Genomic DNA, 14,436 nt, shown 5'->3' with positions numbered 1-14,436 from the left:
GAGCATTTTGATTGATAGAGGTGTCGTCCAATCAGCAATGTATTAGAGATCGACCGATATATCTGTTTTCCGATATTTTCCCCGATATTTGAGCATTTTCCGATGATCGGATATCGGGTTTGTAATATCGGATTGACCGATAAACGAGAGAATTGAGAATTGCGCGCTGGACGCATCTGAGGAGAAGAGCTCAAAGCAGCAGCAGCGTGCACAGCAGATATGACGGCGGAGTGACGCGACTTCATTAAAAGGACTTTGAGTATACTTACTTTGCATCTGAGGCATTTATAACACATCTTCTTTGTGCATTAATGTATGTTATGTTAAATAAGTTGATATATTAAAAGCAATGTATGCAGTTTGTCCAAGAATAGAGACGAACTCACAAAATCACGTGCTGTTCACTTACCGGGGTTGAAGGCTGAAGCTTTTAACAAGATTTACCCTAAGTTATATTAAAATTTATCAAATAAACATTATTTTGCTAAAATATCTATATAAATGTCTGTGGATATTAATTAATTATTTATTACCTCCGCAAGCGGTCACAGTTTGATACAGTTAATGCGTGATACAGTAAATGCATAGATAACAGCGCTGTCAACAGCCATTTTATAAGCTATAACAACAAAATATTAATTATTCTGACATCAAATAACATTACCAGTTAAGAAATTCAGTGATATATAAGCCGTTTTGTTTGTAACTTTCCTGAATGTAGTATTTCAGTCAGTGCTATTATTTGTAAAACCTCTTTGCCAACTACTTGTTGGACTGCTGAAGGCTACATGTTGCTGGTCAAAACAACCATATTATTCCAAAAAAGGCACTTAATCCACCTGTTTTACTCTATAAACTATGTATAACAAGCAGCCAACTCCGCTATAGTTTTCTCTCTCTCCCGCCGCCAACCGCTGCCGAACTTTGGATCAGTCCATTTCTGACGAAATGATAGGGGTGTTTGGAATGGTCCATGTATTGGGAATATAGTTTCTACATTATTCATTAAATTAATATTATTCTTCACTCTTTCAGACCCCTCTATTTATTACTTTGTATGCAAAGAGGGAGTGATTGTGATGATGATTATTATTATAAGGGTTTGTTCAGTTCAGTAGTGTAGTAGTAATTATTATGTCAAAAACAGTATAACAGTAAATAAAAATCGGTTTAGCATATCGGTTATCGGGCACATAAGCATCCAAATATTTGTTATTGGCATCGGTTTAAAAAAATGAGTATCGGTCGATCTCTACAATGTATCTACCCTTTTCGGTTTGCATATTTTCTAATTTGTTATTTTGTCACTGGATTTCAGTGGCGGCTCGTGACTGCTCATCCAAGGGCCGCAAATTCAAAATACGTGTTCGGAGTGTCATGTGTGTTGCTCGTGTTTTCAAAATATGTGTTTGTTACATCACGTGAACCATGTGCATCACGTGTTTTGTCAAAATAAGTGCCTGCTGCACACGCATCAAAATCATTTATTCTCACATTCACAAAATACACGCAAGACACTTACTTAACAGTAAACTCTGATGAGATTATACGAGTATCTGGCAAGCGCAATGTCTCTTTTATCATAAACCCTTTAGACGCGTCTGCACCAGGAATTTATTTTGACAAGACACATGATGCACATAGAATCACTCGACACGCCAAACACATATTTTGAAATTACGAACCACACACATGATGGGTTACATACATGTTGTGACGAACTTCGCATCGTGCGCCCTTGAAAAAAGAAGTCACCGGCAAACACTGATGGGTTTGTTGTTGTGTTTTTTTACTTGCCATTTTTTTTTTTTTTGCATTTGTGTTTTTGAATTGTTGTATTGATTTTGGATTGTGTTTTGCACTTCTCGGCCACGGTAGACATGCGATACTGGGATTTACAAGTTTAAACATTGAGAAAAGTATTAAAGGCGGAGTCCACGATGTTTGAAAAACGCTTTGGAAAAGGAGACGGGCAGACTACCAAAACACACTTATAGCCAATCAGCAGTAAGGAGCGTGTCTACTAACCGACATCCTTGCCGGGTTGCGTATGTGTGGGGCGGGTCTATCAAAAAAAGGTCCAGATTCTATTGGGGTAGGGGCGTGTTTGTTTAGGTGATTTCAAATATCAACATTGGCTTTCAAACATCGTGGACTCCGCCTTTAACTCAACAATTTACTGCACAACAGCAAAGCGAGGTGACACGCCACAGTTTGACACATACTTGTTTAAATGCCCAACCCTAAGAATGTTCAATAAACATGCTTTCCATATTTAACACCACAAACAAAAACGACATAATAAAGCCAGGGGTTTTGGCTGTAAGAGTCTTTATAATTATATTGATATATTGCATGTGTAAATTCACTTACCTATGGCATCATCATCCCCCTCTTCCTCACAGATCACCATACGCTCTTCATCACTGGTCACATCTTCACTCACCCGTCTCCGAAACAGATGGTCAGCAGGTCGACGGGGTGGAAACAGACCGTCATTTTCTAGCTCTCTCTCGTCCGCCCTCCTCTCCAGATTATGTACAGCACTCTGGGAAAATGCACGAGGTCGCTGATGCTGCCCTCCATCAGATCGGGGTGAAGTCCAGCTGGGCCCTGCTCCTTTGATTTCGGGCCCCTGAGATGCAGGATGGCCCTCTGGGGAGAGCAATGGGTTAATTTTCCATCAATCTCTTTCACACTACTATGACCTCATAGTTTCACAACACCAACAAACACCCACACATAAAAACAAACACCCACACCGACCTGTGCTTTCAGACATGCTGCGCTCGCGAGCTTCTTTGGCCCCTGGAGTTCCCCGGCCCTCAGACAGAGACTTCCTCCTATCTTTGTTACACCATTTCCAATCAGGGTGAGCCCGGAAGTGTGCCTCCTTCACCTATAAAAGTGACAAAGATGAGAAACCTCAATTATCAACCATGCGAAACCCAATTTTAACATCATGATTATTTGCAAATAGAGTCAATATCTGTAATGTGTCGTCTTTTTATCAGGTTAAAAATATGGGACGTGACTTGTATTACTTAATGACTGAATTGTGAAATATGGCCTCTATATGACATGAGATGTTGAAAGATGAAAAACAACAGAGGTTAGTTTTAGATTACAGAAGAAAATGTATGCTTTCTTTAGAATAATGTGCACAGATTATATGTCCACAACAAAGTGCATTTGGGTGATTCTCACGAAACCCTTGAAACACCACGGCACTAATGATTTTAGCTTTAAAATGTGTAATATAGTAACATTAAAAAGCATCAGAATTAACACAATACTGTGTTCTACCTTGCACAATGTGTGATTTCAACATAAGAATTTATAATTGTAAATTTTATCTCATTTTCTGCTGAAATTCTCATTACCGCAATGCGTCCGGCTGTGTTTGAACATGCGTTATGTTGTAATTTAATCAAATTAACACAAAAATATTAAGAAAAATTGATGTTTTGCTAGACTACTTTAGATGACAGAAAAAATATTTACTGAATATTCATGTATAATAAGAATGAAGAAAAATTAGGAAAATGATGTGTCCATGCCTGATGTTCTCATCCTCCGCAACACTTTTTGAGAACAGTTTAAGCACACATACAGAATTTTAATAAAGTTTGATTTTGAGTGACCAAGCACATGGACCAGTTACTTCAAGATGGCTACCAGGTAAGATAATTTTTTTACAGTTAATTTGAAATATTGTCTTGTCAGAATGCTTACACGACATTTTGATTATCATTACCGCAACAGATGCTTATTAAATGTTAATTTAATTAATAGAAGCATAATACTTTGATTTTAAATGCATGTGCAGAATCTCCAAATTATGTTCTTTCAGGTTTGTCTTGTCATTTTGAAAATATGTCAGTGTTGATGTTTTCTGACTGTTGCGGTAATGAGATTTTTTAGGACTAATTTTTTAAATTATGTTACAAAAAGTGTTAAATGATAAGGAAAAGTTTTTAAATTAATGTTCCCATTTACTCCAGACTTTGTTTTTCAATGTCTGGTGGGGAAAAAAGTAAATTTAAGCAATTTTTACATTTTCATGCTTGACATTTTTAAAACCAAGTTTTTGTGAGAATCACCCATTTATAGATTAAATAGGTTGATTAAGCATCATCAGATTAATTTAAAAACTTTCCCAAGCTGTCACCGGGGCAGTACCATTTATAAAGGTCCTAATATGTACCATTTAGGTAATTTTTTTTATATTTTTTTGTACCAATATGTATCTTTGCAATACTAACATGACCTCTTTAGGTGCAAAGGTGTCCTATTTAAAAGGGTACTGCCCCCGGGGACAGCTAGGGACAGAAAATTGTATAAATTGAGGTATATTTCCATTATTGCAATGCAACATATTACAATATTTCACTTGAATGAGTCTGAGTGTACCTGGAAGGCAAGGTCATGATACTTCTGCTTCTCTTTGGGTCCCAGCGCGTACCACCACTCGCCCAGTATTTTACTGACCGTGCGGTTGTCCTGGTTTGGGTGTCGCTGGTGCACGAGCGCACGATGCCGCTTACTAAAGATCATAAAGGCATTCATCGGGCGTCTGATGTGGTCCTTTTCCCTCTTTATGTAGGTGAGAGCGATAAGAGAAAAAAAAGGAATCAGCCATTACTGGTTTGTTTCAAATAGACATGAAAGAGAATCAATGCTTGTTGCGATAACATTTCATGTCTGGTTAGAAGCATACGAATGCTGTCTGATGATGAGGTATGAATTGAAAACATATAAAGAAATTTAAATGTAAAATACCTTCTTGTCACCGTCTTTGGGCAGTGCACTGAGAGACTGTGAGCGTCGCTTCGCACCGGTGGATGGAGAAGAATCTTGGGCTCCACCTTGATAAAAACTAAAAACAATAGAATAAGAGTTATTGTGAGGGCAAACATTTTTGTAGCCAAAAAGTAGAATAAAATAAGTACCCAAAATGGCATGAAATGTTATAAATGGGTCACCTTCAAATTAAAAGTAAATGTAATTTTTTTAATTAAAATTATTATTTAACTATTTAACAAATTATTTAATTTTATTAATATTAATTTAATATTAATATATTGAAAATATTTTTAAAAATATTTACATTTTTTTCATGACTGTTTAAATAGGCAAATCAAATCTTCAAATCTATAAATGAAGAGTTTCGTTGCAAAACAAGATAAATCCGTTTTTAACATTTTTGTCAAAACATGTTTATTATCATGTTATTATTTTGTTTTATGGTGCTACTTAGCTGTATTTTTTACGTTATAAAGGTTTAAATCAAAACAAACCAACTGAAGTTGAATTGATATTAATTGGAATGCACATCCAAAAAACGAGATTTCTGAAAAATAAAAAAATCTTGTTTTGCAACAAAACTCTTCAAATTGTCTTAACTATGTTGTAAATCAAAATAACTTCCTGTTTTAAAGTAATTTATGAATAAGGTTTTCATAGAAATATATTGTAACTAGGAATGCATAACGATTAATCGCGATTAATCTATAGCAGAATAAAAGTTTTTGTTTACACCATATATGTGTTTGAACTGTGTATAATAATCATGTATATATATTAATATGCACGTATGCATGTATAATTTTAAGAAAAATATATATTTATATATTAAGCATTTATATTTATCATTTAAATTATACATACATGTACAAATGTTTATACACATGTAAACATTTCTTAAATATATTTATGCATATGTGTGCATTTATTTATACAAAGTTATTATACACAGTTCACACACACATATATGATGTAAACAAAAACTTTTATTATGTTATAGATTAATCGCGATTAATTGCTATGCATCCCTAATTGTAACACTTTACAATAAGGTTGTATTAGTAAAAATTAGTAATACATTTACTAACATGAACGGTATAGTTGTTAAGCATTAATTATTAATTCTTGTTAATGTTAGTTAATGTCAATACAGTTATTAATGTTAGTTCATGGTGTAATAGGTATTAATTAATGTTAACATTTAAATGCCAAAATTATCATTAAATAATATTAATGCATTAACTATTTGTTCACAAATGGTAACACTTAAATTAAAATGAGTTAATGTATTAACTAACATGAACAAACCATGAGCAATACATTTGTTACAATATTTATTAATCTTTGTTAATGTTAGTTAATATAAATAAAGCTTTTGATTGTTTTCTTCATGTTAGTTCACAGTGCATTAACTAATGTAAACAAGATTTTAATAAAGTATTGGTAATTATTTAAATTAACATTAACAAAGATTAATAAATGTTGTATAAGTGCAGTTCATAATTAGTTCATGTTAACTAATGTAGTTAACTAATGAACCTTATTATAAAGTGTTATCGAAATGAAAACCCTTATCATTGGCCACCACCATCAATATGGCAGTCAAGAAATGTAAATGTATATATTTACAGATCATCAGCATCACTCTCTGTCTCACTGTCGCCTCCTTCTCTCTCCACGGGTGGATCATCAGCAGAAGGAGGAGGGCAGGTCGGTGAACCTCGCTCTGGTGTTGGTTGGTCAACACGTCCCTCAGACACAAGGGCAACTCCACAGCGTGGTTCTGTAATTTAATTAAATGCATTTACGGTAAACACCAATATTACAATGTGCTCTGTGATTTTTTAAACCAATCAATAATGTTAAAATGTCAGTCACATTCATTACATTTACCTTTGCTCTGATTTACAAGTGTTTGGCCGTCTGTAGGTTGCATGGACATTTTCGATTGGCTTGTCTCCAGAAAAGGAACCAATGAATGCCATGGGAAAACTGGTACAGAGCGGGGTTCAACATTGGTCCAGACTATATGCAGAAACAAACAATCCTTTTATACATATGCGACTGTTTCAGAAAACCTACACCCTTCTCTATTCTCCTAAGAGGGAACTGTTAAAACAAACACCTTTCTCTGCCAGAACGTTCTTGTGAGTAAAAGCCATTCATTCGTAAGCACTAGACAAGATAGATAAGTATGTAACATGGGCATCTGTCATTTCCGTCAACTGTGCGTCTCGCGAGTATCACAGAGGAGTAATCCCCGTTTTGCTGTGCATGTCTGGACAAGTTCCTGTATTTCATTTCAGACATGCTGCATGTGTCTAAAGAAACACTGACCATGAAAGCATTCTTAACTACACACACCCAGACACACACCTGCTACTGATCCGCATACCAATTCTGAGCTCAATCATTCTGAGCCCCCTTATTTTTTGGAAAGTGTCAGGAGGGAAAACAGAAAGTGTCTTTGTGTCCTTCAGACAACAAGAGAGCAGATTCTAGGCTGTACAGATAAACTCAGAGTAAAACGTATTTTCTCAAAGGTAACACGTTGTCTTTCTGTTGGAGACAAGGTGTTAACATGTTTAGCATAAAATTCTTTCTGTGAAAGACGCATGTGAAAGTCATTTTCTAAAAGAAAAAAAAGCAGAAAACTCGTAAGCTACTTTGATCTTGATTAAATTCCATTGCTTTCTTGATTTTCTGCCATCAGTCTTTTTTTTCTGTTTTAACTATGCTACAAAGGCACAGAATGCACAAGTCTTGATTAGTGTACATGGTATAAAGTGGATGATTATAGTCAACAATCTTTTAAAATAGGGCTGCACAATATATTGTTTCAGTATCAACATGTATATCTGTGCATCAGCAATAGAACAAGCAGAGCAGTTTTACCTCAAAAGTGACTATTTTGGTTGCCTTTGCTAGAAAAAAAATATAGATTTAATAACATTTCACCTGCAAAAGACACATTGGTAGCTATATAACGGTTACAACGATCTGGTCATTTAACAATAGGTATGTAATACCATAACGCAACTATTTTCCTCAAGTTGCCATCCCAGAGTTATATGAGAAATGCAAGGCACATCAATGCAAATGAACTTCTCTCACATGGAGCTATTTAAGTAATTTGGTGAAGCCATCCAATATTTCACATATTGCAGAAGAGCAAAATAGTTCCCCCCACAATATTGTGCAGGCCTATTTTAAATCGTTTTATCAATTCAATATCATCTTCCATGGTTCTTACCAGTGCCAGGTCGTCCCATAATGATGTCCTTGCGAGGAGCAGGATGAGGGGACTCGGCTGGTAGGATGAGGGGTAACAGGGCAGTAGGTGAAGGATGACAAGCCACAGGCTGTGGTAAAGAACCACCACCTGCATCTGCATGGCCACCTGGCTTTCTTTCTTGCTCTTTTCCTCCTGAACCAGATATTGCAAGGGCAGGGCCAGTATTAGAGGTAGACACATTTAAAGTGGTGGAGTTTGAATGGGTGGGATGTCCGGGAGCCACAGGTGTCAGTGATTGAGAGGAGGTCACCAAGACTAGGGTGGGTGCAGGATTCCGAAGAAGAACAGCTCCATTGGTGGTGGCGCCATTGATAGGCACAGGGGCCTGGAGTCCCACAGCTAAGTGAGGATGATGGCTGTGCTCTCTTGAGCGTGAGTTTCCTCTACGACCCAGGGGACCATCGCTGAACTTTGCCAGTGGTACATCTGGATTACGAACAATAACAGGTGAATCGCGCAGAGGAACAATGCGCCGTGAGCTAGGATCCTGTGGCAGGGGTGAGGGTGGTGTGGGAGAAACTAGCATGGGAGGGGGGGTAGAGGCAGCAGAGGATGACGGCCGACTTGTGGTGCTCCTCTGTCGAGAAAATGAAAGAGAAGAAGGGGTTGTAGGCTGGCTTTGGGGAGACATAACCCTGAATCCTGCTGCATTCAAGCCAAGTGCCGGGTCATTCATCTGGGGATCAGATTTAACATAGTCTGATACACTGGGTATTGGGGGTGGTGGGGCATCCAGTTTGCGTTTACTGGGGCTCATAGGGACGGTGAACGTCAAATTGGTCTGGAAGGTGGGCACAATGCCAGAGAGGTGGCGCTCTCGTTCAGTGTTGGGAGTGCCCGGGATCTTTGTGCCACTGAGGTGACGAGGGCGGCGAGGGGTCAGAGGTGAAGGTGCTGTGATAGGGCTGAAATTAGCTGGACGAAAACCAAATAGTGGAGAGGGGGAAGGGGACGGTGCAGGGGAAAATGGTGACTGATTGGATACGGGTGAGAAGGAAGGTGTGCATGAGCGTGAGCTACCAAGTGACACCAGCATATTTGCAGCCTCACACTCATCAAAGTCAAAGCGGGACAAATCTCGTGACAGTTCTTGTGGAATGAGAGAGGTCATAACCAGACGTGGCCGAGAGTCCCCTCCACGGCTGCTGGCTTCACTGCTGTCTCGTGAGTTGTCATCCCAGTCATACTCACTGCTGGTACGTCCACCTAAACGAAGGTCAGGTGTGAGAGTGCCTGTGCTACTGGCACCACTTCTGTCTCGGCCCACTCCACCTCCAGCTTCCATCTCCTTGGTGCGCATAGAGAGATGGCGGGAACAGTAGCCACGCCTCTGCGACTCCTTTGAGCAGCCCTCACGGGAGCATAGTCTACGCCACTGTTTGCCATTGAACTTTTTGCGGATGCCTGTAGGAGTGCACACCACATCACCTTTCTTGTACCTCTGCTGAGCGGCCGTGAGAGGTGTGCGGGAACGTGATGAAGAGGAAGAGGAGCTAGATCCACCCCCTCCAGAAGCACTGTGTGAATTGGAGCCAGGAGTCTTGTCCAGTGAGGCTCTTGAAGAAATGGGAGGCAGGGGAGGCATTTGGGGTGTGGAGGAAATAACTGCTGCCCCTGTAGCTGAGTCCAGGCCTAAGACTACTGGGGGATGATTTGGATGAGGAGCAAGTTGCAGGTGGGGGGCAATTGGGGTGCTGAGGCCTCTCACCATAGAAAGGTGGGGGTGGGGGTGAGAACTGAGGTAGTTTGGTTTAGAAAGAATGGGTCTATGCTGAGAGGGAACCCCTAGAGCTTTGTTTCCAATGGCTGCTGTGAGGCCACCATCAATGTGCTGGCTAAGACGGCTGACCTCCATGTCCTCCTCTGGAGTGGATGGATGAAGAGGATGATGCTTGTGCCTCTCCATTTCTCTCTCTCTTTCTCTCTCGAAGTGCCTTTGCAAGTCTCTATCTCTCTCGTGATCCTTCTCTCTGCTATGTTCCCAGTCTCTATTTGGAGCTACACTGAGTACAGGGGTGATGGCAGTGCTAACAGTAGAGGATGAAGAAAGGGGTGATGTAAAAGGTACAGAAACAGGATGCAGCAAATTCTCTACACCATATGTTGGCCTGGTCAGCCGAACCACCTCCTGCTCAACTTCCATCTCCTCTCTTTCCTCCCATTCTCTTTCTCTCCCCCTCCTACCAGCAATCCCTGGATCAGCTGGCTGGGGGGGCTCTAAGTCCCAAGGAGGAACCAGAAGGCGTAGATTCTGTCGTGAGGCCCAAACAGCCTGAGCATTGATCCCCCTTCCATCTTCCTCTCCACCTCTTCTCTCCTTTCGCTCATCAGATAGATCCTCTCGTAGCTGAACACGGTACGGGAAAGACACAGCAGGATGCTGATCAACTTGAGTGATTATGCCTTCTCTGTACCATTGCTGCACTCCCTCACTCCCCTCATTGCCTCCCCCAAAGGGAATGCAAACTCGTGTGCCTATAGCCACTGGGGCTATTCCAGGAGGGGGTGCATCTAAAATTAGGTCGACAAAATCAGTAGCCACTCGAAAAGGGTACTTGCACATGGTCTTCTCTCCATTTAGCTGCACCTCCACAATCCCATGCTCCTCGCCGACTCTGCGTACAACGCCAGCACGAAACACTCCAGACATATTTCGGCCCCGATCGGGAGGCCATCCATCCCCTAATCTAGAGCCCTGTCGTGCCAGAACTCTCTGATTCTTGAGACCCTTGGCAAGGACTCCATCTAAACCAGATGACAGGCTCTCCTGCGATGGTGCTGAAGTGCTATGTGTTTGTGGCTTTTGGGATTTGGGGTGAGAATCAAGTCCTGAAGCTGTCCCTTCTAGGTCAGCCGAGTGCTCACTGGCTGTATCTGTGGAGGAACAGCGCTGTGGGCTGGATGCGGTTATCCCATCCCTCTCTCCGCCCTCAGATGCAGCTCTAACTGTAGGCACAGTTAAACTGTTGTGCGAGTACCCAGCGATGCTGTCTTCAGCCAGCTGGCTTTGGCTGTGTGTGTCTGTGTGTGTAGCATAGTCAGCTGGGCCCTGGCTAGCATCAGCACCGTTGTAAGAGCTGCTGTGGCTGCTCTGTGGGGGTGTGCTGGGAGTGCTGGCGTTTCCATGGTTTCCAGCAAAGTGCTCAGAAGTGTACTTCTTCTTGGGCACACGGGCCTTAAAAGTGGCCGTCTTGCGACTAGAAGGATTGGGGCTACTGCTGGCACTGGCCGTGCTACTGTTGCTATCGCTCTGTGTTCCGGCTGACTTGGAGCTCCCAGGCCGTTCCTCCGCCTTCCCACATACCCCTGCTATGTCACTTTGGATACCCTCCTTTTCTGGAGATCCGCTTCTCACTGGCCCTTCCTGTGATGAGTCAGAATTTGACGAGATATGTCTCTTGGGAGAGGTAGGTGAAGTTTGGGGTTTTTCTTCTGTTTCTCTCTTATCTTCTTGTGGGCTACAATCTGCTGTCCTTCTCTTAACGCCTTTGGCACGAGTGGAGGGTGGTGACCGTCTCCCTTGTTTTTTGATGGGCTTCATTTTATCCAGCTTTAAGAGTCTTTAATCCTTTTGATTTCTTGCGAGTCCCAGCCTTTCAGTTTCTTCCAGTCCGTTTCTCTCTTGCATCCCGCCTCTTCTCTTTTTTTTCCTTTTGCCTGTGTCCCAGCCTCTTCCTGCTCGCTCTGTCCTTTCCTTCTTAAATTAGACCCTGTAATGAAACACAGCGCATAAGAAGGGATCAGTATACAGATGGAACGTTATACAATACTACAATGCTCAATCTGAAAACAAAGCATATGCCAAAATAAAGTCCAACAAAGCAGCGATCGTTTTATAGCCCAATCAAATTTTCCTAAGTATAAATTTATATAACACTGCTGTATGACATACAACTTACAACACTGAATACTTTGAAAACGACTGAACACAAAGAAAAGAGCTTGCCCAGACAAGTCACACACACATTTTGGTTTCTTGGCTGGATCAGAAGAGGCGGGGGAATTCCTTGTTCGGTGGTATTTCTGTGACTCTAAAGGCTCTCTCACTTGCTCGCTCTTTCAAATGACCTTTTTGCATTTGTTACACAGGCAATCCACTCCTACAGTCCTCATTTCCTGTCACAGCACTACTACACCTCAACGTTCAATGCCATAACATTACAAACTACTACTTAAACATTCTTTCCTCCCACAAAAATAGCCCCTTTACATTTACCATCTAAACTGGTTTCGGTGTGGGCCATGTAACACCTAAACCCAAATATCCTGTTTATCATCATAAATACATTTAGACACTTGGACGGCTCTAAAACACATTTAGTTTCTACAAGACGATTACAAATAAAGCAGTATAATTGAATGTTTATTAAGGTTTAAAATATCTGAAAATGTACATTAAGGATGTACGACTGTGTAATATGTTTTGCTAAAAGATAATTACCGGAACACAAAGCATTAGTTATTACTATTTTATAATTAAAGGCCTGAACATGCGTGACCTCTTTTTATAAACTATTAAGACGAAATGAGTCCGTACTGCAAAACTGTCCTATTCTTGTGAGCAGAAACCACACTAACCACACTGCCATTTGCACTGTAATACAACTCTGCCAGCAATATGCAAATCTATGATAGTATGCAGTACATTACCTTCAACAAGAAAATAACACTATAAAACACTTCACCAAGTAGGCCTACTACTCAAGAGAATCATAAGTAACAACCTTTGTCTTCTGTAGAGTCTTGAGAATCGTCTTTAAGAAATTTGGGAATGGGAACTATTCCACTACATATAAGATAAAGTGTAAATAAGTCAAGTTTAAACTACTGGACAATCACTCCACCCTTGTTGGTCTTTCAACTGCATGTACAAACTCGCTGACCCTTATTAATAACTAATTGTAACAACTCATTGTTATTATCACGTACCAGTTGCATACTAAGGTCTCCACGCAACACTCCAGATAAACTTATTCAACTCAGAAGCAGCTTCCCCAAAAAACTCGGCCTTAAACAAAGTCCCTTGTTTGCTATAAACAATGGCACTGCTGTCGTCAACTTGCGAAAGTTTTTGCTGAGTAGTGCACCGCCGTATCTGTGTCAAGCGCTTTTATTGGTCGTAGTGCTCTACTCTACGCTTACAACCACCTACTACACAGTCGAGTGGCGCAGGCCTCCTCCATAACACAAGGCCGCAGAGCAAATTTCCCGTCTCCCTCAGGCTCCTAAATCGAGGGTGACGCTGTACATAACATTAATGGATAGGTGTCAAACACATACTGTTTACCGTACACAACTAAATGTCATAATAACTAAGGAAACATTTACATTAAAATACAATGTTAAAGATTTGCACGTATGCGCTTCACGGTGACAACATCAAAGCAGCCGCGGGCTTTAATCCGCGACGCAACATTTTAACAGATCGAGAATTGTTTCATTTTTACTATCTATTTTTTTAGTGGATACAATGTTTCGTCAACAGGAAGAGAACAGGCCCGCAAAAAAGAAGGACCGACATTGGGAGAGGGAGTGTGCCACATTTAGGGAAATGTCCAAGTTGAAATATAAAAAAATCGCATAGATTTGTTCGAAATAACTTTTGATTCGAGTCGCGACAGTCACAAAACAGCAAACGAATAGATAGAAGTAATTCGTTGAAGCTGTGGCTGTTGTGTCAGTCAAATATTTTCTGTAAGAAAAGTTTTTAGGCTGACTGTGCACCTCCACCCCTCCCTTTTAATGAATGTTAAAATGCACACCACCATTTTATTCAATCCGGAAAAAATAGTAATAACTTACAGTGAGATACTGTAGATAACAGTGACAGCCGTTTCAGAGGATCCGCGTCGTATAGAAACACAGCATTAAAAATATAGGCAGCTCACTGCAGGCTTGCAGACGGTAGATTTGTAGCAAAGGTTTCAACTCACCTTATAAATATGTACAGTGTCGTCGAAATATGCGACAAACGAAACGGATGAGACCACGGAATACCCGAGACTGGTTTTGCAAAGACTGTTTTTCTTCCGCAAAGCCTCCCGAATGAGAAAAAGTCCGGCCGTTTAGGTTCCAGGCTACTCTACAGACGCAAAATGGTGAATGAAGCACTAAGCCTGACAACTAAGACCCTCAGCCAATCAGAGTTCACAAAAGGGTACAGTAACCAATCGGAAACGGCCCAACGTTGATGAGGGTGGAGCTATCTGTCAAAGTTCTACTGATCGACGCGTCGTTTTAACCAATCACGTTATGGGAAAACAAGAAACAGCTGGTCGATTCTGAAACGCATCATCCAATGAGAATTAAAGGGAGGGCTGATAGAAGGGAGTAGG

General features: G+C 40.7%; 1 protein-coding gene across 2 annotated transcripts in view; it reads right to left on the bottom strand.

Moving 5' to 3' along the window:
- The window catches only part of cica (capicua transcriptional repressor a), a 29,383-nt gene extending 15,179 nt beyond the window's left edge, over positions 1-14,204 (bottom strand). For both annotated transcript variants that reach the window (XM_055219443.2, XM_055219444.2), the window contains exons 1-8: positions 14,035-14,204; positions 8,060-11,811; positions 6,700-6,831; positions 6,436-6,589; positions 4,783-4,879; positions 4,414-4,596; positions 2,767-2,899; positions 2,374-2,655 (exon numbers count right to left, since the gene is read on the bottom strand). In XM_055219443.2, the coding sequence (XP_055075418.2) occupies positions 2,374-2,655; positions 2,767-2,899; positions 4,414-4,596; positions 4,783-4,879; positions 6,436-6,589; positions 6,700-6,831; positions 8,060-11,642 (4,564 nt within the window). In that variant the 5' untranslated portion in view covers positions 11,643-11,811; positions 14,035-14,204. The remainder of the gene's footprint in view (positions 1-2,373; positions 2,656-2,766; positions 2,900-4,413; positions 4,597-4,782; positions 4,880-6,435; positions 6,590-6,699; positions 6,832-8,059; positions 11,812-14,034) is intronic.
- Between the last annotated feature and the right edge of the window lie 232 nt (positions 14,205-14,436).

The sequence above is a fragment of the Misgurnus anguillicaudatus genome, chromosome 20 (assembly GCF_027580225.2).
Source record: "Misgurnus anguillicaudatus chromosome 20, ASM2758022v2, whole genome shotgun sequence".
Classification (NCBI taxonomy): Eukaryota; Metazoa; Chordata; class Actinopteri; order Cypriniformes; family Cobitidae; genus Misgurnus; species Misgurnus anguillicaudatus.
The sequence above is the reverse complement of the archived record's forward strand: the minus strand, read 5'-3'. Positions and strand labels throughout refer to the sequence as shown.